The 23376-nt window shown below is 39.2% G+C and overlaps 1 protein-coding gene across 3 annotated transcripts; it reads right to left on the bottom strand.

Annotated features, from left to right (window-relative positions):
- Positions 1-1096: 1096 nt before the first annotated feature.
- Positions 1097-23376, bottom strand: LOC133657361 (delta-1-pyrroline-5-carboxylate synthase-like). 3 transcript variants are annotated; one of them, XM_062058608.1, is made up of 17 exons: positions 23243-23376; positions 22539-22647; positions 14607-14758; positions 14374-14523; positions 14192-14296; positions 13944-14102; positions 13541-13631; positions 12398-12522; positions 12165-12309; positions 11995-12068; positions 11630-11729; positions 8997-9217; positions 8761-8898; positions 8479-8674; positions 6384-6505; positions 1815-2097; positions 1097-1741 (listed from the first exon to the last, which is right to left on the bottom strand). In XM_062058608.1, exons 2-17 carry the CDS (start codon positions 22633-22635, stop codon positions 1560-1562), a joined length of 2340 nt encoding a protein of 779 aa, XP_061914592.1. In that variant the 5' UTR covers positions 22636-22647; positions 23243-23376; the 3' UTR covers positions 1097-1559. The 3 variants fall into 3 exon arrangements, with proteins under 3 accessions (XP_061914592.1, XP_061914591.1, XP_061914593.1); XM_062058607.1 differs by lacking the exon at positions 23243-23376 and adding an exon at positions 23069-23231; XM_062058609.1 differs by lacking the exon at positions 23243-23376 and adding an exon at positions 23069-23231 and having other exon boundaries at positions 13950-14102.

Genomic DNA, 23376 nt, shown 5'->3' with positions numbered 1-23376 from the left:
GTGTTTTTTATGTTAAGCAAATACAAATAATATTGACCTAATGTGTATGCATGATAAAAGAAAATGAAGATATACACACATATATATGTGTGTGTGTGTGAATATATATATGTGTGTATATATGTATATATATATATATATATATATATGTATATATATACATACATATACATACACTCATATATATACAGTATATATATGTATATACATGTATATATACAAACATATATATATATACATACATTATATACATATATACACACACATATATATATATATATATACACACACATATATATACACATACATATATACACATATACACACATATATATATATATATACATATATATATATACACTCATATATATACAGTATATATATATATATATACAGTATATATATATATATATATATATATATATATATATATATATATATATATCCCCTGAGAGGGACAAAAGGTACAAAATGGATGGATGTTTATATATATATATATACATATATACACACACACACGCATATGCACGTATATATACATGCATATACACATACATACATATACATATGTATACACATATATACATACATACAAGTATACATATTTATAAATATATATATATATATATACATATATATATATATATATATATATATATATATATATATATACATATATATATATATATATATATTGTAGAGACAGGGATTTGTTTCTCACTTGTCACCAGGGATAGTGGGTGTGGCTACATGTGTGTGTGGGTGTTTGGGCGGAGTGTGTGTGGGGCTGAATGATTGCAGAATGAATAACACCTGCACCTGCCTGTGAATTGTTTGGCTTGTATGGAAAGAGTGTGAACCAGGGTGCCTTTACTTCTGTTGACCGCAAAAGGACCGCAAATCAATCTGCGTGTAATGTATTGTATTTACTCAAAGGGAAAATAAATCACCCTCAAAACGCCAGTAATGACTTCATGAGTTCACGTTGCATCCTTGGACCCAGCGTGTCAGACAGAGCCCTGCTTTCCACTCTCAATGACTAATTAGTTTCTGATAGTCATACAACATACACATATATATATATAAACAAGTGGCTTTACTAGATTTTTATTCAAATGATCTACCTCAAGAAGATACACAGCAAAACAAATCTGCAGTAGGAAACTCCAACAGTAAAATACAAAAAGGCAAGGTTGGTGTGTAATTTGTAGAAAAATAAATTAAATACCATCATTATTAGCGGTTTTATTTCTTTATCACCGGGAAAAACATGTGACAAAGAGCTGTCACTTATTACCTTTGACCTGTCATATTTCCCATGTCCAAAACTGTATTAAGTTTTCCAGCGGTTTGATTTGTTTTTAAATTAGAGTGTCAACAACTGGTGCACAGGTTTTGTAAAACAAAACAGTTGTGTGGTAAAAAGAGTCATTGTTCTGTATGCAAGCTTTCTATACACACCACATTTACAAGCAGTACTTGCAGACACAAAACATGGGACTACACTCACGATGTATTTTTTGCAAACCTAAGTCACTGATATCACTTTGGATAGGAGCCTAGCTGAAGCTCCCTTGGGGAACAGGGATGTTTTCATGAAGATATTTCATACTTCCGTTCTCAGAGAAGTCAGCTGCAGTGTGGCCTTCTCCGCGAAGGACCCATTTGGTGGTCAGAAGACCTTCTAAGCCCACTGGCCCTCTGGCATGGATGCGTGATGTGCTGATCCCTACCTCAGCACCTGTAAAACAAATACGCAACTGTTTTACTCCATTTCATAATTTACTATAAATTAAATTACACATCGTAAATACCTAGACCGAAGCGGTAACCATCAGCAAAGCGAGAGCTTGAGTTCCAGAAAACACAAGCACTATCCACCTGCTGCAGGAACTGTGCGGCCGTCTCTTCATTGTCTGTAACTATGACATCGGTGTGGGAGCTGCCATATTTATGGATATGGTCTACAGCTTCCTCCATGCTGTCGACCACCTCAATGCAGCACTCCAGTTCCCCGTACTCCGTTCGCAGGGACTTCACCTCAGATGGGCTGAAAGTTAGATAGGATGCAAATCGTGGACCAGCGTGGATTTTTACCTGTGAGAATGAAAATTAAAAATCAGAGTAGTTATTTTGAATGACAAAGCTAAAATATTCAATCAAAAATATTAGGGATGTGCCGATCAATCAGCCATCGATCGGCATTGGCTGATTTTCGGGAAAATGTATACAATCGGCAATTGCTGAATATTGCTTTTTAATATCGATCACAAACGTTAATCTTCACTGACTGACAAGTGGCTAGCAGCAAATTATCTACCTCCCTACACAGTGTGGAGCGATCCTCTGAACTTGTAATAATTTAGACATGGGCCAATATTCTGTAAGTCAATTAACAGACAATAAATGAAAATTAAGTCGGTATATTTTCCAATAAATCCGATAAAACGCTGTGTGCATGTTTCAAAAACATTCACGCTTTTCTTCGCTTTTAGCAGCTACACACACATAGCGGAATGAAAAGAAGGGGGCTGACCTTCTTGTCATCATTAAGTGTCTTTAATCCTTTGTGCGGCAAGGTCGCTGGCCCGGTAGCATCACACAGTGCAACTAGTTAGCATGTAGTATTTGAAACACAACCACTCGACAGTACACACTTACTTCGCTTTGGTGAAAAAGCCACGTCAGTGGAAACAAAACAGTGGAAAATAGTGTGCCCTCACAGGAAGTGCAGTAAAATACATCGCCAAAGACATGGTGCTCTTTAATACTGTTATAAAACCAGCATTTCTAAAAGTGCTGAAAATGTTTGACGGACAGTTGTCATGTCAGTGTTCCTCACTCGGAATCTGCACGACTTAAAGGCCTACTAAAATGAATTTTTTTTTATTTAAACGGGTATAGCAGATCCATTCTATGTGTCATACTTGATCATTTCGCGATATTGCTATATTTTTGCTGAAAGGATTTAGTAGAGAACATCGACAATACAGTTCGCAACTTTTGGTCGCTGATAAAAAAAGCCTTGCCTGTACCGGAAGTAGTGTGACGTCACAGGTTGAAAGGCTCCTCACATTTTCCTATTGTTTACAATGCAGCGAGAGCGATTCGGATCGAGAAAGCAATTAATTTGAGCGAGGATGAAAGATTCGTGGATGAGGAAAGTGAGAGTGAAGGACTAGAGTGCAGTGCAGGACGTATCTTTTTTCGCTCTGATCGTAACTTAGGTACAAGGGTTCATTGGATTCCACACTTTCTCCTTTTTCTAGTGTGGATCACGGATTTGTATTTTAAACCACCTCGGATACTATATCCTCTTGAAAATGAGAGTCGAGAACGCGAAATGGACATTCACAGTGACTTTTATCTCCACGACAATGCATCGGCGAAGCTCTTTAGCTACGGAGCTAACGTGATAGCATCGGGCTTAAATGCAGATTGAACCAAAGAAATAAGCCCCTGACTGGAAGGATAGACAGAAAATCAACAATACTATTAAACCATGGACATGTAACTACACGGTTAATGCTTTCCAGGCTGGCGAAGCTTAACAATGCTGTTGCTAACGACGCCATTGAAGCTTACTTAGCAACGGGACCTCACAGAGCTATGCTAAAAACATTAGCTATCCACCTACACCAGCCCTCATCTGCTCATCAACACCCGTGCTCACCTGCGTTCCAGCGATCGACGGAGCGACGAAAGACTTCACCCGATCATAGATGCGGTCGGCGGCCCTGAGACGGAGGAAGTCAAGGTGAGGTCGGCGGCTAGCGCGTCTGCTACCATCTCAAAGTCCTCCTGGTTGTGTTGCTGTAGTCCGCCGCTAATACACCGATCCCACCTACAACTTTCTTCTTTGCAGTCTTCATTGTTCATTAAACAAATTGCAAAAGATTCACCAACACAGATGTCCAGAATACTGCGGAATTTTGAGATGAAAACAGAGCTTTTTGTATTGGATTCAATGGGGTCCGAATACTTCCGTTTCAACGATTGACGTCACGCACATACGTCATCATACATAGACGTTTTCAACCGGAAGTTTAGCTGGAAATTTAAAATTGCACTTTATAAGTTAACCCGGCCGTATTGGCATGTGTTGCAATGTTAAGATTTCATCATTGATATATAAACTATCAGACTGCGTGGTCGGTAGTAGTGGGTTTCAGTAGGCCTTTAAGTTGTTTGTTTTGCATGTGACCTGTTAACTAATCTGCTTATACTGTTACTCTGCACTTTTGTTTAAAAAGGTCCTAACTTGATTGTCACTTACGTAATGTACAACTCTACATCTGCCTACGTGCACAATATTATTATTATTATAGAGGTTTATTTGAAATAGGGATCTTGTTACCCTGCGTAATGACAATAAAGCTGATTCTGATTCTGAGATACAAATACATAGACATCTGAAACAGTTATCCGATGTATGCATCATAGTGTTTGTAGCCAAAGCTAATTTACAACACTTGTCCCCAACAACAAAACAACATTGAAGTGCTCTGTTTGTCAATGCTTTATTTAGCCATTTTATCTATTGTTTTGGTTGTGTATTTTTGAGGGCCCCAAGCCCCCTTATATATTTCATTGCTTTTGGTTGTAATTTTTATTCAAGTGCAAAATGTTTCTAATAGACAGTGTATTATGTTATTGTTATGGTTTGTTTTATTTACTTGGAAATGTAAAGGTTTGCATTCCAATTACAATGTTAAAATTTGCGAGAAATTTAAGTTTATTACATTTGAAAGGATATACATGCGTTTTTATTATGGATTATCGTTACATCAATGGTTAATTTGGTCTCAAAAAAATAATAGCAATAATATTGTTTACCGGCAATAATTGTAGGTCAATAGATCGCCAAGCAAAATTTGTTATCGACCTAGGCCTACCTTCATTACGGCAAAAAAACTGCATTGCTTAGTATCTTTAGTATCATTATCAAGTATTATTAACACTGGAGGACGAAGCTCATCATGTTACACAGCAAGAGAAAGCTAAGGGCAGGCATTCTAATAGCTAAGCGAGCTTGAAAAAACACCAAGAAATAAGTGCTTAGTAAAGTTTAAAAAGTGTAGTCTAAACGAGTTGTAAAGCAGCTGTAGTACATCCAAAATGCTGCTGCTCGAGTTCTGGCTAGAACCAGGAAATACAACTATATTAGTCCTGTGCTTAGGTCACTGCACTTGCTTCCTGTTGCTCAGAGAATAGACTTTAGAACAGCTCTCCTTGTGTACAAGCCTCTTCATGGTCTTGTGCCACTTCACTTCTCTGTGAAGCGCTTTGAGTGTCTAGAAAAGCGCTATATACATCTAATCCATTATTATTATTATTAAAGTACATCTCTTACATATGAACCATCTCAAGCTCTGAAAAACCTCAGGGAGTGGTCTCCTGGTGGTGCCTAGAGTCATGACAAAATGTGGTAAAACTGTGTTTCAGTTTTATGCTCTTAAAATTTGGAGTAGTCTTCCTGAAGATGTGAGGAACGTTGGAAATGTTCAAATCCAGCCTGAAAACATTTGTATGTAATTGTACATATAACAACTGAAAGTATTTGATTGATTTAATTGTAATTAATTATGATTGTTTTTATGATGATTGTGTTTTCTGATTTTATTTTGAATTTTGATTTTGTATTTTTATTTTTGTCTTCTTAACATTTTTTGCAAAGCACTTTGAATTTCCTTGTGCACAAATTGTGCTCTCTAAATAAACTTGCCTTGCCTGGATGGAACAACGTTGCAGCTGAAAGTAAGCAGTTATTAACAGGAATTTAACAAGTAGATTAACAAGAGTTAGAGAGAAGATAATATAACAACTGTTGGTGTATCAGCATTGTCACAGTCAGTACACGACATGTACAGTAAGAGGATCGATCCATACATTGATGGTGTCTATACCAAGGATATTATCAGTATATGATTGATACTCAAGTGATCAGGTAGATATTTTTTTTCTCAAAATATTGTTATTGTTGAGGTTTACAATTTCAGGGAGTAATTCCCTGGACACAGGATGACTGAGGGCAAAACACAAATGATTTAAATGAGTAGCAGACAGTTTTTGCTTTTGTTTAGTTATTGTGTACCATTGACTTTGTTTTGCTCAAACAATTGTATGAAATATAACAGAATAAGGAACTAGATTAAACATTCTGTTGATATTGTTAAACTTTCAATAACACTCACCATAAATCAATTGAAACATTTACAGTTAATACATGTGATCTCACACATGGCTGATCATTATCGGAATAGGCAGCATAAAACCTTGATCGGAACATCCCTAAAAAATATAGGATTTCAAATATGCGTTGTATTACACAGTATGTCTGAAGCTGTGGGTCATACGTTAATGAACACAATCATGGATCTTACTTGTTCCGTTCTCAGCATATCGATGATCTGGTCAAACATTGCCGTTCGCAACAAGTCTCTATGAATTAGGAGGGTTTCCATAGCATTGCAGGCTGCAGGGTAGTCACACTTAGAGTCTCGGACTGAAATGAACACACATATTGAATCAAACAAATAAACATGTTAAAAAATTAGGACAATTTTTTAATGTTCTACTCCTGAAATGTTGCACACAAAAGGGTGAAACTCTGGCAGAACATGCAACCCTACTGTGTTGACTGTGCTATTATTTTTTTTGACAAATACACCAGTCTTTCCTATATACGTATTTACTTGTGGCAGGCCACCAGAAGTAAAATTTGGTCCGGCGAAGTATATTTTGCCATCCTTGCTCATTAATTTTAATGGACTGCCAATGTAACTTGTAGTTACAGCGCTGTACACTAGGTAACTCCGAGGCAACTAGTTCAATGAGTTACTACATTTTAAGACCCTTAGTCTGGACTGGTGTTCATGTTCATCCAAAACATGAGACGATAACAATCAGCGGGAGTTGAGTCGTCGCACTTGGACTTAGACGGGCTGAGAGGCACTGATGGCGAGAATAGCTTCACCTTTGTTCAGTCACGGCAACTTTAACGCTAGCCTACAAATCAGACACCTGCTCGGTGGAGCAGACATTGATCCACTGGTAACTCAGCCACCCAGGGACGTCTATTAGGGCAACAACAGATGATAGAGCTACTAAGTGAATGCTTGCCACTCCTGCACGAAATGAAACCAATCCGTAAGTAAAAAAAAAACATGTCAGTTTCTGTTGTTTAATATGTTTTTAAAACATTAAATAATGTCACACGTTTTTTAAAAACGACACAAAATGTCATCATCAGCGGTCACTCATTGCACAGTATGACTGCCCTCCTTTTTGCTGCTTGTGGGTCTTTAGGTGGGCGAAAAGGCCAATCCTGGACCCCCATAACCCACAAGGACTGTGTGGGAACTTTTCATGTATCTAAAGGCAAACGCTTACGTCTTGGGAGAATACAAATGAGATGACAACATATAGCTATGCACATATGCAAATTAGGAAATTACGCTATATGCACTACACACAACATGGGGGTACTGTTGTTAACACCAAAAAGTTGATCCCATAACAGTGTTACTACAGATTTTGAATTTCAAAATTCCATACTTTTTCCAAACACCTTATTAAAAAACAATTGTGACATTTGAGATAAATCGATTTATTTCATGTAAAAAAAAAATGGAATTCATTGTTAATTTTTTTTTACATATGTATGTAATTCCTGTCACCAAATAATTTCCAGGATTATAGCTAGGTAATGGAGCACGTAAAATTAATAAAGTTCAAAACCATATAAATTCATGGCTTTTTTACGACCAGACGATAGTGCTTTTTTCCCCTGTGTATGACTAACGATCCGTCCCCCATGTTGAAAATGTCAAAAGATTTACCACCAAGTAAGCATTTCTCTTGCATTTAAAAAACAAGCATTATTTATTATTTTTGGTGGGTGTTGTGGCGTCCTACTCTAATAAAACAACTCTGTCTAGTATTCCTCTCAGTAAAGAACAATCACTCTCAGGGAGAGCACAGCTTGTATGTTCAATGTGCACAATTGAATAGCTTAGTTGCTTAGACAGCAATGTGTTTACAAAGGTTTAGATTGTGTGTGTCGTTTCTTAATGGGGAAAGACACTGTCATGTACAGCAATGTGTTTGTAGAAATTGAGATTGGGTATGTTGTTTCCTAATATGGAGAGATGTTCTAATGTCTCCTGTTTTCATGTTAGCATTTAAGATTGCGAGTTGGCACCAGTAAAGACAGTGAGTTTATTAAAGTAGTTATCAAACGGCATTTTAATTTAAAACAGTGATACCAATCATTGGGAGTTTTACCGTGGTTATCAATAGTACCGTTCATCGTTATGTCCCTATTTACAGTCATGTAAAAACAATTAGGAGAGTGTTCTAATTTAATCTGTAAAATCATATGTTCTAATCAATAGTCATGTGAGAACATGACTATAGATATGCAAAGCCAACACCACAAACACTGTCGCAAGTACACAATAGGACTATTGTACATACCGATGTCAACTGCTTTGTCTATGCTTGCTTCGCTGTCAATGTAAACATGACAGACACCCTCGCTGTGGCCCAGCACAGGGATACCCTTCGCTGCTCTCTGGATATCTCGCACCAGCTGAGATGAACCTCTTGGAATAATCAGGTCAATAATCTTGTCCAGTCGGCATAAATCTTCAACTTCTTCTCGTGTGCTAACCTACATGACAGTGAGTAAGAGCCAAACAACACTGTAATGACAGGAATAACTAGTGCTTTTATATAATGGTACACGTTCATTCTCACTAGTTGAACAGCATCTGTTACTCCATGAATAGAAAGTGCTTCCTGGGTGAGTTGATGAAGAATTCTGTTGGTGTTGGAAGCTTCTTTGCCGCCCTTTAGTAGCAAAGCATTTCCACTGGCAATAGCCAAAGCAGATACCTGAAACATACATAAAAAGGAAGAACATTAAAGTTTAACCAGCCTCAAGCTACAGTATTATATAAACTGGTGCAGAAAAAGCTCTCTGTGGTGGTTACCTGTGGCAGACAGTCAGGCCGCGACTCAAAGATGACCAGCAGGACACCAATTGGGACAGTGATCTGCTCCAGCTCAAGGTTGTTAGCAATCCTGGTTCTTCGCAGCACTCGGCCAACACTGTCTCTTGAGGAGACTGCTAGCTGACGCAAGCCAATGGCAAGGCTGTTCAATTTAGCTGTTGACAGACTCAGCCTGTCGATAAGAGCCTGGGAGAAACGACCTATGAAAAGTTGCAAAAAATGCTTTCGGATTATAATTGAAAAATGGCAATTTAGTAGATGCTAATGGTGATGTTGTTTTTTTCCTTCTTTGAGTGCCCTGCAGCTGGAAAAATATATTCATGCCTAGCTACAGAAGAGACTGGTAGTTTTTATCAAACAATTACCAATGACATTAATAATGCAGGATATACCCATTAAAGGTATTTTGAACAATATTATTTACAAAAAACAAGGATAAAAAAAGCAAATAAATAAAGCCTGTGGATGGTTATTTACTCATAGATAATGGCAACGCATGTCTGTTTGTTCATCTTCATCAAGGCGTGACCACATTGCAAGTTTAACACTGCAGTGGCTACCCATTCGCTTTGGGTTTAATTTAATGTTCTATGATTCGTTTTTAAATTTCTTAATGGCCTTGCGCCTTCTCATTTAGCAGACCTGCTTTTACCATATCAACCCCAAGGCGAGCCTCAGGACTTGCAGAAATCGTTGACATTTTTTTTAAATAAAAAGGCACACCCTTTTTAATAGGGCTTTTATTGATCATTTAACTTTTCTTAGGTTTTCATTACTATTATTCTTACTATTTTATGTTCTTAATAATTTATATTTAAATTTTAATTTATTTAGATATATTTCCAAAATATACAAAACCAGTGAAGTTGGAACGTTGTTTAAATCGTAAATAAAAACAGAATACAATGACAAAGATATTTAATGTCCGAACTAAGAAACACATTTTTTTTTTTGCAAATAATTATTAACTTAGAATTTAATGGCAGCAACACAATGCAAAAAAGTTGATACAGGGGCATTTTTATCATTATGTTACATGGCCTTTCCTTTTAACAACATTCAGTAAACATTTGGGAACTGAGGAGACCAATTTTTTAAGCTTTTCAGGTGGAATTATTTTCCGTTCTTGCTTGATGTACAGCTTAAGTTGTTCAAAAGTCCGGGGTCGCCGTTGTGGTATTTGACGCTTCATAATGCGCCACACATTTTCAATGGGAGACAGGTCTGGACTAAAGGCAGGCCAGTCTAGTACCCGCACTCTTTTACTACGAAGCCACGCTGTTGTAACATGTGGCTTGGCATTGTCTTGCTGAAATAACCAGGGGTGTCCATGAAAAAGATGTTGCTTGGATGGCAACATATGTTGCTCCAAAAGCTGTATGCTTTTGAACTTGGTGCTTATAACAGTCCGTATGGTTCTTTTCCTCTTTGGTCCGGAGGACACAACGTCCACAGTTTCCAAAAACAATTTGAAATGTGGACTCGTCAGACCACAGAACACTTTTCCATTTTGCATCAGTCCATCTTAGATGAGCTCGGGCCAGCGAAGCCGGCGGCGTTTCCAGGTGTTGCTGATAAATAGCTTTGGCTTTGCATAGTAGAGTTTTAAGTTGCACTTACAGATGTAGCGACAAACTGTAGTTACTGACAGTGGCTTTCTGAAGTGTTCCTGAGCCCATTTGGTGATATCCTTTACACACTGATGTAGCTTATTGATGCAGTACCGCCTGAGGGATCGAAGGGACGGCATTGCCGCTTATGTGCAGTGATTTCCCCAGATTCTCTGAACTTTTTGATGATATTACCGACCGTAGATGGTGAAATCCCTGAATTCCTTGCAATAGCTCGTTGAGAAATGTTGTTCTTCAACTGTTCGACAATTTGCTCATGCATTTGTTCACAAAGTGGTGACCCTTGCCCCACCCTTGTGAATGACTGAGCATTTCATGGAAGCTGCTTTTATACCCAATCATGGCACCCACCTGTTCCCAATTTGCCTGTTCACCTGTGGGATTTTCCAAATAAGTGTTTGATGAGTATTCCTCAACTTTCTCAGTCTTTTTTGCCACTTGTGCCAGCTTTTTTGAAACATGTTGCAGGCATCTAATTCCAAATGAGCTAATATTTGCAAAAAATAACATAGTTTACCAGTTCAAAAGTTAAGTATCTTGTCTTTGCACTGTATTCGATTGAATATAGGTTGAAAAGGATTTGCAAATCATCGTATTCTGTTTTTATTTACGATTTACACAACGTGCCAACTTCACTTGTTTTGGGTTTTGTATATTAATATTATTTATTATTATTATTATTATAGGCTCCAGCACCCAACCCGAGCAGGAAAAGCAGTAGAAAATGGATGGATGGATTTTTTTAGATGACATAAATTTTAAAGTTATTTTCCAGTATGGATGCATCAAAGATGGCGTTTTCGTCAATCCTAGGTGCCATGCCATGTATTGTTATCGTTAATGGTGCAATGTGTGCGTGCGAGCATGTGCGTGTTCCTTTTTTCCCTCGTTTTAAATGTGTATGAAGTCTGTTGAATTGCAAATTGCTTGTGTATGAAAAGTGCTATAAAAATAAAGTTCAGATTTTTTTTTTATCTTTACCTGATACTGTCGCTATTTCCATGTCTCTCTTGTTTGCACTGAGAATCTCATCTTTTTTCTCTGTCAGCAGATCAGCAAGAGCACAGATGATTTCTCCTCTCTGGAAACGCATACACACACTCGGCATAACTCATTAAATCAATTGAATCATAGAAAGAAAACTCCATGAGTAAAACTAGCTTTTATGCAAAGACTACAATATTCTCAGAAATGGCTCATGTAAAGATTATATTTAGTCTGTAAACTTGACATCCGTAATCAAACATTGTTTAATAGCTGAATGTTTGTCATGGCCATCACAGTTGCAAGTAAAAAGTAAAATCATATTACTTAAGATTAAATAATAAAGGGTTAAGGAAAGCCACCTGCTCTGGGAGCAATGAAGCCAAAGTTCTACCGGCGTGACGGGCCATCTCTGTCTGCTGCTCCACAGTGGGACCTGATGTTGTCAAGAATACAATGCACAAATGTTAGACATCCAACCTTAAAAATACATTTTCAGAAAACTTATGATCAAACAAGGTTTCAGATGCACCTGCAGGCTTCACTTCAGAAAAGAAGGTACCAACTTTCTTTCCCTCCACAATATCTGTGATGACGTGGCCTGTGACTTTGGGATCGGTGCCATTGGCAATGACCACAGATGAACCACCCTGTAGTGCCCAAAGAGCCGCTTTCACCTGCATGAGAAGCAGTGGTGGAGTAACTTTTCAATTTTTTAACTACTCAGTACACAATTTCAGATGAAGTGCTGTCTGTTGTGCTGACCTTGGCTTCCATGCCACCAATGCCAACTCTTGACTTGTTGCCATACGTGATGGACTGCTGGTCTCCAGGATAGAAAATATCAATGAGTTTGGCATCATCAGTCCCTGGAGGACTGTCATATAGGCCTGTGGAATAGTGACACGATGCCATAAGCCAGACAACAGACAAAATTATCTAAAAGTAAATGTTTCTAACGATAGACAAATCATGCTATGTTAAATATATGAGTTAAAGATATAGATATAAAGTATGGTAATGTAATTATGGTGTTACTTTCCTAGAATTAGTATTTCATCATTTTAAACAATAGCCTTATTTTCATGCACAATGAATAGGTTTACAATATAATTACCAGGCCATTAATTATCTGGCTGATATTAAGAATTATAACATCATAACAATGAATCCGGTAACATAAAAAAAATAGTTCAGATAAAAATAAAAAAAAAAGGTGAGATACCCGTACTGTGCTTTTGGTGAGTTAGAGCAAGCAACTCAAGAGCTCCTTTTCTCATTGAAGCCGTGCTATAAACTTTCCCCTGAGCTCATTGTAGACAAACATGGCGTTGATCATGTTCATTGTTTATGAGGAAGACATTTTGTGTATTATTTGGACCAAATGTTCTGCAAATAACCCGTGAGGGAAAAACATCAAGCTTCAACACATCAAAACTTATTTGCCAGTATCACTACGACTGTGTTTTGAAAAATGACAAACATGCCTGCGCTGCTAAAGAATCCTCCTAAAGTCATGTGTGCAGAAACTTCAGTTAAATTTTAAAAAAAAATTGATATTAATATGTTACCTGTATCGGTATTGAGAAGCAGAAAGTTACATGTATTGGTGTCGGCTTGAAAAAAACATTGTGCACCCTTACTAAGCTGTTTTCCGTCCCTTATTTACATTTGTTACAGTGTTTGTTTAAATCTTTTTTTAACTGTTCTGTTTTAAATTAATCAAGTTTTTTCTGAATTTGAATTTGTTAATGCAGTAATAGAAACATATAAACTTAAAAAGTTAATCATAATTAACAAAAATAAAAAGGTTATTAGATTTTTCCCATTTAGATTTTTGGAAATATTTCAGTGCAAATTTACAGAAAATTAATGTTAACAATAAATATTTTTAGCATTTTTTTGTACCTTGAACATCAGACAGGGCAATCAGCAGGTCTACTTTCATTTCAACAGAAAGACGTGCAGCCAAACTGTCATTATCTTTGATGCTTATTACCTGAAATTAAAAAAAAACAAGACTAAGAAAAAAAATTGCTGAATGATTATGGACAAATAGAATGAATATGCCATGCAACAAAAGCCAGCAAGTTCCATAAAAAATAGTTCACCTCTTTCATAAGAGCAGAAATAAGGCAACAAAATACCACCACAGAAGATAATTACATTACCTGAAAATTAAAGGCATGTGTCCAAGATGTTGATGTCAATGATAACGTATTGATTTAAAGCATGCCTTCACCTTGACAAAACCCGATACACAACACGAACCACACTTGCATTCCCAGCATGCCCTTTACAGAGTACCCACATTTACCCCCTGCATGTCACTGTTGGGAACAGGGGGGGGCACAACAGCATCATTGGTGTTAATGATGGGAACTATGTTCATCCGCAGAAGTTCAAGAAGTGTGCTGTTAAGGTTGCGCCGCTTCTGCTCGTCATGAAAATCCAAGTTTGTGACTAGAATCTGCAGAAACGCACACACGCACACAAAGCAGTCAATGATAGTCACATGATAAGAAAACTCTTAACATTCAGTAAAAGACAAGTTCATACTTGAGCAGTGCAGATGCTATATTGTGTAAACATCGCTTCATACAACGCCATCAGACCACTCTGGCCTGCAGCTGCACAAGCCCTTGCCTCCAACACTGGAATTGCCTAAAGAAAGGCACACATTTTAAACTGGTTTATATAAAAAATAAACAAATGTTTATCTAATAAAAGGTTTTTCACACCATTTCCTTCAACTGGTTTTGTCCTGAATGTAAAGCCTGCCTGACACTTTGAGACAACAGGATTTCGTGTCTTAGCCTCTGCTTCCCAAATGCCACAGCACCGCTGGTGACAATCATCATCTCCCTGCCTTGATTCTGTAGCATGGCCACCTGATGGGAAAACATGATGAGACAAAGCTTTTGAACCAAAACTATGTCACATGTGCGCATGAACAATTTCAAAGCAGCATTACCTGTTCTACGATGGAGGCCAGTCTCCCCAATGCCAGTCCACATTCATCGCCCCGCGTCACTACAGCGCTCCCCAATTTCACCACGATGCGCTTGGCTTGCTTCAAATCACTCCGGTGGGCAAAAGATTTCCCATGTGAGCGTGGATGTGAGACTGAAGATCCAATATCAAGTAGACATCAGAAGCAATATCAGTATCATGTGCTAAAACGGAAATAATACATACAATCATAGGCAACAAACTATTAGTAAACCTGCTGTAATAAGACCCAAAACATGTTTTAAAATTTAACAATGTTTATTATCATAGTTGTAATTTGCTGCAGTGTATAACTTTGCTGCATATTTAGACGTGTAACATGTTACATTTTTATGCTGCAGGAAATTGGTACATTTTAGAACCAGCAGGTGCAATGAACACATTACTTAATTCTCCTATCAGTTTCCATCAAAACTAAGCTTGATGATCTTTGTGAAAAGCCATCTACTTGTGGTAGTGGGTTGCGGGGAACAGTGAGGTCTAGACGACATCGTCTAATTTGCATATTTAGTGGTGACGCATGTGCATGTCTTTTTTTTTTGAAGGCTAAAAAATATACATACTGTATATTTAAAGGCAGATCTTAATGTTATATGTGATTATTATGAAAACCTTTTTGCATTTTCTTGTCACATTAGGCCTTTTTGCTCTATTTTCACATTTGTGCTATTCCATTCATCCATCCATCGATCTTCTTCCGCTTATCCGAGGTCGGGTCGCTGGGGCAGCAGCCTAAGCAGGGAAGCCCAGACTTCCTTCTCCCCAGCCACTTCGTTCAGCTTGTACCCGTGATCTTGTCCTTTCGGTCATGACCCAAAGCTCATGACCATAGGTGAGGATGGGAACATAGATCGACTGGTAAATGAGAGCTTTGCCTTCCGGCTCAGCTCCTTCTTCACCACAACGGATTGATACAGCGTCCGCATTACTGAAGACGCCGCACCGCCTGTCGATCTCACGATCCACTCTTCCCTCACTCGTGAACAAGACTCCGAGGTACTTGAACTGCTCCACTTGGGGAAGGGTCTCCTCCCCAACCCGGAGATGGCACTCCACCCTTTTCCGGCCGAGAACCATGGACTCGGACTTGGAGGTACTGATTCCCATCCCAGTCGCTTCACACTCGGCTGCGAACTGATCCAGTGAGAGCTGAAGATCTTGGCCAGATGAAGCCATCAGGACCACATCATTTGCAAAAAGCAGAGGCCTAATCCTGCAGCCACCAAACCAGATACCCTCAACTCCCTGACTGCACCTAGAAATGCTGTCCATAAAAGTTATGAACAGAATCGGCGACAAAGGGCAGCCTTGGCGGAGTCCAACCCTCACTGGAAACTGGTCCGACTTACTGCCGGCAATGCGGACCAAGCTCTGACACTGATCGTACAGGGAGAGGACCGCCACAATAAGACAGTCCGTTACCCCATACTCTCTGAGCACTCCCCACAGGACTTCCCGGGGTACACGTTCGAATGCCTTCTCCAAGTCCACAAAGCACATGTAGACTGGTTGGGCAAACTCCCATGCACCCTCATTACCCTGCTGAGAGTATAGAGCTGGTCCACAGTTCCACGACAAAAACCACACTGTTCCTCCTGAATCCGAAGTTTGACTTTCCAGCGTAGCCTCCTCTTCAGTTCACCTGAATAGACCTTACCGGGAAGGCTGAGGAAATTTGTGCTATTATTTTTGTAATTTATTTCTATAATGTGCTACAAGCCCATAAAAAATGAGCCATGGGCCGCACTTATAACACACCTGGTTTATATATTTCAGTGAGAGTGTCCCCAAGCTTCATCTTATTAGCAGCACTATCGCTAACTCATGACTACAACTAGTCAAAGGCTGGGCTGCACGCCTCCACACCTCGCCTTTTAAGGAAGTGATAATGCACGCTCCCCGTGCTTGTGGAGGTGGCACGCATGTCTGGATATTTGCTCCCACAAAGAATACTTAGCCTTTCATGAAAGTTTATATTTGACTAGAGCGGGGGTCGACAACCCGCGGCCCCTGGAGCTTTTTCAAAAATGTATGAAAATGGAAAAAAGATGGGGGCAGCACGGTGGTACAGGGGTTAGTGCGTGGGCTTCACAATACGAACGTCCTGGGTGCGATCCCCAGGCTCGGGTCTTTCTGTGTGGAGTTTGCATGTTCTCCCTGTGACTGTGTGGGTTCCCCCGAGTACTCTGGCTTCCTCCCATCTCCAAAGACATGCACCTGGGGATAGGTTGATTGGCAACACTAAATTGGCCCTAGTGTGTGAATGTGAGTGTGAATGTTGTCTGTCTATCTGTGTTGGCCCTGCGATGAGGTGGCGACTTGTCCAGGGTGTACCTTGCTTCCGCCTGAGTGCAGCTGGGATATTAGGCTCCAGCACCCCCCGCAACCCCGAGAGGGACAAGTGATAGAAAATGAATGGATGGAAAAAGATGGGGGAATAAATATATTTTTTGTTTTAATATGGTTTCAGTAGAACAAACATGACACAAATCTTCCTAATTGTTAGAAAGCCCACTGATGAGAGTATTTGGCTAGCACCGTTTTGTCCTAATAATTTTGGCAATCAATAAATGCACTGTAGTTGTACCATACCATACCATACCAACTTTATTTATAAAGCCCTTTAAAAACAACCACAGTTTTGAAGAACAAAGGGCTGTACACCACAAATAAATACAGGCAAAGGACAGACTAAAAAATAACATTTAAAACAGAGGTAAAATACACATTGAAAAAGCAAATATAAATTATCTTAAGAACAATTAGTTAAATAAAAAGCAGTTAAAAAGTTAAAAACAGTTTAAACAGTTCAAAGTCTCATGCTGGGTTAAAAGACAGTGAGTAAAAATGGGTTTTAAGAAGGGTCTTAAAAGTAGCCAAAGAAGGGGCCTGTGTCACATGGAGAGGGAGATCGTTCCAGAGTTTGGGACCCGCAACAGAGAAGGCCCTGTCCCCTCTAAGCTTGCGCTTTGATTTGGGTACCTTTCAGGAGCAGCTGATCAGCTGACCTGAGGGACCGGGTGGGGGCATAGACGTGGAGCAGCTCAGAGAGGTAAGGTGAGGTAAAACCATGTAAAGATTTAAAAACTAGTAAAATAATTTAAAAATGGACTCTAAAAGACACAGGTGTGAGTGGCCTGTGACGCAGCAGTTTGTACTTTACATATGTAACTTTGTCTGACGTATTTTGCCACTTTTTCTTTATCTCATTTTGACAACCAAACGTTTAATGCAGTGCGTGAATGCACAAAGGTGAGCTTTGTTGATGTTATTGACTTGTATTGACAAGCTTTTTTGACATGTAATTGACTTGTGTGGAGTGCTAATCAGGCATATTTGGTCAGTGCATGACTGCAAGCTACTCGATGCTAACATGTTACTCAGATTAGCATCATCATGTCTCGTTATTTGGTATATTTGAGCTCATTTCATTTCCTTTACTTATGTCCTCTGTGTGTTCAATTTATATTGCATGTCTCATGAGACATTGTCTGTATGTAATAATGGCTGCATTTCTGATAGTTGTTTGTGTGTCATGTTGTTCCAGACCACAGCAAACATTACCCAGCTTCCCAAAGATTGTAATAAAATCATTAGAAGTAGACAGCCTGCGGTTTCCTTTAACATGAACACACATCTATACATTTGGTAATTCTAAGCCAGTAATTTACAGGCGTTATCTCAGCCTCAGTTTTACTAATGTTTTCCAATGCTGTAAAAATGTGCAGAATAAATATAAAATGTCAACATTTCTGTCAACAAAGATTTGCGTCAGCCTGCGAGACATGTTTCTTTCAGCACGGCGTGGTGCCAGGCAGGGGGCTGTTGCAAACAAAACAAATACCTTTGAAAGCAGATATTCTTAAACATGAACAACATCAAATCCAAATACCACACCTGCCTCACAGATAAGAGAGCTTGCAGTCTAATATAGCTAATGTACACACTTACATCATGTGTTGCTTTCATTATAAGACTTATATAAGCCTTTTAATTTGTTGCAGGTCCTTACAGATTAGTTTTTGTATGGTCCAAAATGGCTCTTTGAACATTTTGGGTTTCCCAGCCCCTGGACTAGAGAGTAAAAGGTTGTTGCAAGAAACACTTCCAGTCTTTTTTTTATGTGTAGTAGGTATGCCTTCACACCAAACTGAAGGCTTTGTAAGTAAACCGCCCTATATTTTTGCCATTATACCCCTAGTATTTTGAAAGATCTGCTAACTACAATGGTTCCTCAACTTATGAGTGCAGCAACTTAAGAGTGTTTTGAGTTGAGAACCGCTTAATATTTATACTTTATGTTGCAAGCAAAAAATAGCATTACAAGCATCCCTGTCATAAATGGTTGCAAATGTCACGATGAACCCTGTAAGAATAGCCAGAAACATACATCGTTGCTAGCGTTAATTAGTTTATAGCGAGAGGTCGACATAACATTATTTTTGGCAAAGCAATTCAAGCGTATCACTGCTAGTCTGCACCTACTGAAGCAGAATGAGTCAATGACGCCAGCCAAGGACGTTAAAGGCCTACTGAAACCCACTACTACCGACCACGCAGTCTGATAGTTTATGTATCAATGATGAAATCTTAACATTGCAACACATGCCAATACGGCCGGGTTAACTTATAAAGTGCAATTTTAAATTTCCCGCTAAACTTCCGCTTGAAAACGTCTATGTATGATGACGTATGCGCGTGACGTTAACGGTTGATACGGAAGTATTCGGACCCATTGAATCCAATACAAAAAAGCTCTGTTCTCATTTCATAATTCCACAGTATTCTGGACATCTGTGTTGGTGAATCTTTTGCAATTTGTTTAATGAACAATGGAGACTGCAAAGAAAAAAGTTGTAGGTAGCAGCGGACTACAGCAACACAACCAGGAAGACAGAGATGGATAGCGGACGCGTTAGCGCCAAACTCACCTTAACTTCCTCCGTCTCGCGGACCGCATCTGTGATCGGGTGAAGTCCTTCGTCGCACCGTCGATCGCTGGAACGCAGGTGAGCACGGGTGTTGATGAGCAGATGAGGGCTGGCTGTCGTAGGTGGAGCGCTAATGTTTTATCATAGTTCTGTGAGGTCCGGTTGCTAAGTTGCTAAGTTAGCTTCAGCGTCGTTAGCAACATCATTGTTAAGCTTTGCCAGGCTGAGAATTATTAACCGTGTAATTACACTACCGTTCAAAAGTTTGGGGTCACATTGAAATGTCCTTATTTTTGAAGGAAAAGCACTGTACTTTTCAATGAAGATAACTTTAAACTAGTCTTAACTTTAAAGAAATACACTCTGTACATTGCTAATGTGGTAAATGACTATTCTAGCTGCAAATGTCTGGTTTTTGGTGCAATATCTACATAGGTGTATAGAGGCCCATTTCCAGCAACTATCATTCCAGTGTTCTAATGGTACAATGTGTTTGCTCATTGGCTCAGAAGGCTAATTGATGATTAGAAAACCCTTGTGCAATCATGTTCACACATCTGAAAACAGTTTAGCTCATTACAGAAGTTACAAAACTGACCTTCCTTTGAGCAGATTGAGTTTCTGGAGCATCACATTTGTGGGGTCAATTAAACGCTCAAAATGGCCAGAAAAAGAGAACTTTCATCTGAAACTCGACAGTCTATTCTTGTTCTTAGAAATGAAAGCTATTCCACAAAATTGTTTGGGTGACCCCAAACTTTTGAACGGTAGTGTACATGTCCATGGTTTAATAGTATTGTTGATCTTCTGTCTATCCTTCCAGTCAGGGATTTATTTATTTAGTTTCTATCTGCATTTGAGACAGATGCTATCCCGTTAGCTCAGTAGCTAAAGAGCTTTGCCGATGTATTGTCGTGGAGATAAAAGTCACTGTGAATGTCCATTTCGCGTTCTCGACTCTCATTTTCAAGAGAATATAGTATCCGAGGTGGTTTAAAATACAAATCCGTGAGCCACAATAGAAAAAGGAGAGAGTGTGGAATCCAATGAGCCAGCTTGTACCTAAGTTACGGTCGGAGCAAAAAAAGATATGTTTGCACTGCATTCTAGTCCGTCACTCTAACGTTCCTCATCCACAAATCTTTCATCCTCGCTCAAATTAATGGGGTAATCGTGGCTTTCTCGGTCCGAATCGCTCTAGCTGCGTTGAAAACAATAGGAAAATATGAGGAAGCGAACAACCGACTACGTCACGCTACTTCCGGTAAGGGCAAGGCTTTTTTTTTTAATCAGAGACCAAAAGTTGCGAACTTTATCGTCGTTGTTCTATACTAAATCCTTTCAGCAAAAATATGGCAATATTGCGAAATGATCAAGTATGACACATAGAAAGGATCTGCTATCCCCGTTTAAATAAAAAAAATCATTTCAGTAGGCCTTTAAAATAACATCTGAACACCGGATATGTATCCATCAAAATAAAGAAAAGCTGCTGATGGTGTGTTTGACAGGGAAGCAGCTCAAAGGAGATATCATTGAAGTACATTCTCCAAGATAAAGCTGTGCATCATTATTACATTACTTCATAAAACTACTGTACATGTTCGTAGTGCATTCTTCCTTATTAAAAGTTTATTGTTATTTTTAAAAGGCATATTGTTAAATTGTGCTGTTTTAGGGGTGCAAGCACAGATTCAATTGATATGAATTCATTTCAATGGGAGACATAGATTTGCTATACAAGTGTTTTGAAATAAGAGCTCCGTCATTGAACCAATTAAGCTTGTAAGTGGAGGTTCAACTGTACTTGCTCAATATGACAAAGTTTTTAAGTTGGCAAAGCTGATCCCTCTTACTACATATTTTTCTCAAGCAAACCATGTGCATATGAGCTGTGATGAGAAGCAGTGTATAATGCAATGTATACCGCCAACTGACAGTTAGCACCAAATCAAATTCTGGCGGTCCAAATTTGTGGCTGCCCGCCACAAATATATTAATATTTGTGAATCGGCCTTCTTTCATCTCCGTAATATCGCTAAAATGTGTTCCATTTTGTCCACCAGCGATGCGGAGATCATTATTCATGCGTTCGTTGCGTCTTGTCTTGATTACTGTAATGTATTATTTTCGGGCCTCCCTATGTCTAGCATTAAAAGATTACAGTTGGTACAAAATGCGGCTGCTAGACTTTTGACAAGAACAAGAAAGTTTGATCATATTATGCCTATACTGGCTCACCTGGACTGGCTTCCTGTGCACTTAAGATGCGACTTTAAGGTTTTACTACTTACGTATAAAATACTAAACGGTCTAGCTCCAGCCTATCTTGCCTATTGTATTGTACCATATGTCCCGGCAAGAAATCTGCATTCAAAGAACTCCGGCTTATTAGTGATTCCCAGAGCCCAAAAAAAGTCTGCGGACTATAGAGCGTTTTTAAATAGACCCCCCTTTTAGATCAGTTGATCTGCCGTCTCGTTTCTGCTCTGCCCCCCTCTCCTGGTGGAGAGGTTTTTAGGTGACCACAGATTAGGTGCTATCTATTCAAAGTCGGGACCCGGGGTGGACCACTAATCTGTGCATCAGTTGATGACGTCTCTGCGCTGCTGACTTGTCTCCTCTCAAGATTATCTCCTGTTGGCCCCACTATGGATTGGACTCTCACACTATTAACTAGATCCACTCGACGTCCATTGCACCGGTTGCCCAGGGGTGGAGGGGTCCCCACATCTGCGGGCCCCCTCCAAGGTTTCTCATTGTATCCCATTGGGTTGAGATTTTTCTTGCCCTGATGTGGGATCTGAGCCGAGGATGTCGTTGTGGCTTGTGCAGCCCAATTGAGACGCTCGTGATTTAGGGCTACATAAATAAACTTTGATTGATATTGTTTAGGTGCAGCCAAAGTATTGGCCCGTGAGAATAATGTATATCAGCTATGAAATGAGAGCACTGTTACTTACATTTTGCCTGGGAAAATGTTCTGATAGAGACAGGGCTGACACTCACTTGCCGAAATCTGGATGGCAAGTGAGAGCACAAATTGAGTCTGGCAAACATTGCAGTGAAAACCTAAAAAGAAGCGTGACAAACACAAAGCCATAATTAGTAGAGAACCTTGCTTGACTTTGCTGTGCATATATATGCACGAATACGAAAACTAATGCATATTTGGACGTTATTTAACTGTCAAAGTATTCCTGTTTTGCATTAATTTGACAGTGACCTGCTGATGAAGATGTTGTCATGCCAACGTTGGAAAAAAATATTTTACCTCTAAATAATAAGAGTTTGGAGCAGTCAATCCGAATAAACTATGATGTCCTTTAGGTAAACCAGCCGGTACGTTTAGGATTTTACATCACGATGAACACATTAGACATGTGGTGTTAGCTAGCTTAGCATTATCTTAACAAGTTACCCACCCATTGTTAGATACAAATTAAATGACATACAATGGTCAAGAGGAAAAAATGACTGAAGCAGCCCTTACCTATCTATGATATATAGCTAGAAAGTCAGCCCAAACTACACTTGGTAGTTGACTTGGGAGGGAAAGACACGTAGTCAGGCTGGCTGTGCTAAGCTGCCACATCCACAGCCCACGTTGAGAGCAGAGCGACCACACGGCTATTCACAAACGACCTATACTAACTTTTCTTCTTACCGAGGATAGATATCGCCGATGGTTTACGTGAAGTACGTGAACGTCTCAGTGCACGCAGACAGTGGCGAGTCGGAAACTGACGCAACCACAGGAAGTTAGCGGTGGACGATACTGCAAATATTGTTATCGATTAG

This window comes from Entelurus aequoreus, linkage group LG09 (genome assembly GCF_033978785.1).
Source record: "Entelurus aequoreus isolate RoL-2023_Sb linkage group LG09, RoL_Eaeq_v1.1, whole genome shotgun sequence".
Taxonomy (NCBI): Eukaryota; Metazoa; Chordata; class Actinopteri; order Syngnathiformes; family Syngnathidae; genus Entelurus; species Entelurus aequoreus.
This window is presented reverse-complemented; position numbering and strand designations above follow the sequence as displayed.